Source organism: Phaseolus vulgaris, chromosome 1 (genome assembly GCF_000499845.2).
Source record: "Phaseolus vulgaris cultivar G19833 chromosome 1, P. vulgaris v2.0, whole genome shotgun sequence".
NCBI classification, from domain to species: Eukaryota; Viridiplantae; Streptophyta; class Magnoliopsida; order Fabales; family Fabaceae; genus Phaseolus; species Phaseolus vulgaris.
In genome coordinates this window covers 33,195,656-33,196,845 of record NC_023759.2, presented here as the reverse complement: position 1 = coordinate 33,196,845, position 1,190 = coordinate 33,195,656, and the positions used below count along the sequence as shown (strand labels likewise).

Genomic DNA, 1,190 nt, shown 5'->3' with positions numbered 1-1,190 from the left:
ACTTGATAGTTTGAAGCAGTTAGTGGACAGTTGCGCTCGCAGAATTGCTAAGTCAATTTCGTTTAAGCAATTTGTACAAGAAGAAATAAAGCTAACAGAGAGATTATATGAAGAAGCAGAAAACTTCATAACAAAGTGGTATCAGTTCGAAATACATATACAAAAAAGGAAAGTTATTACTAGTAAGTTTGTGCAAAAGGAAAACAGATGAATAAGTGATGGAGGGAATCAGCTAATCTTCAGAAGGAACGATCTTCCCATCCACCACTTCGTTGTAGAGTGACATCATGGAAAGGTCCAGATTGGGGTACTGGCAGGCAAATTGCTCCAGGGCGGCGTCAAACCCAGCAGCGAGGACTTGGGCGGAGCTCAGCTCGAGCTCTTCATTCTGCTTTTTGAGCCCCTCGGTTTGTTGTTCTAACTCATCAGCTCGTTTCTTTATTTCTTCAGTTTTCTCACAAGCTTGAATGAGGTCTTCAGCAACCTTCCTGTTTTCCTCCTGCGCCCGAGCCAGCTCTGCAGCGATCTTTTCATTCTCCTTTCTGGCTTCGGCGAGCTCAGCCACGGTGTCATCCCTCTCTTTCTCGACTTTTCCTAAGAGGACCTCCCGATCTACTGACCTCTTCTCAAGGCTCTCTACCTTGGCTGCATCTGCTTTGATCGATGCCTCCAGGTCAGCCACCTTGAGACGGTAGGGAACCAGTTTGCTCTCCAGCTCAATTTTCTCTTGAGCTAGGAGGTGCACCTTCTGGCGCAGATCGGTGGCCTCCTTACGCGCCACCCTCAGCTCAGTGCTCATGGCGTCCTCCACTCTCGAATGCTCGATTTCCGCCATCATAAGGTTGCAAGACAACTTCTCTGCCTCGATCCTTATTAGGCGATTCTCCTCTTGGAGCACGGAGATGTCGTCCTGAAGTTTCTTGCTGGAGCTCTCCACAGCTTTTGATATGATGGAGGGGAGGTCCTCTGCCATCATTCTGAGTTTGACTGTGAAGGGTCCCCAGATCCCTTTAACCGCGAGGGGAAGGCTTGCAACCGCTGTTGGTGGAGGCGCTGAAGGAGCCTAGTGCTGGCTCTCGCCACCGCCCTCTTGGATTGGTTGAGTTTGGGCTTCTTGGCGTGGTGGTGATGTAGGGGATTCGGTGATGATTATCGGCGAGTTATGAGCGCCTTCGTCCCCACCTGGCGCA

General features: G+C 49.8%; 1 protein-coding gene across 1 annotated transcript; it reads right to left on the bottom strand.

The window, feature by feature from the left end:
- Positions 1-232: 232 nt before the first annotated feature.
- On the bottom strand, positions 233-973 carry LOC137815900 (uncharacterized). Its single transcript, XM_068619007.1, has 2 exons — positions 775-973; positions 233-651 (listed from the first exon to the last, which is right to left on the bottom strand). Exons 1-2 carry the CDS (start codon positions 971-973, stop codon positions 233-235), a joined length of 618 nt encoding a protein of 205 aa, XP_068475108.1.
- Positions 974-1,190: the final 217 nt, after the last annotated feature.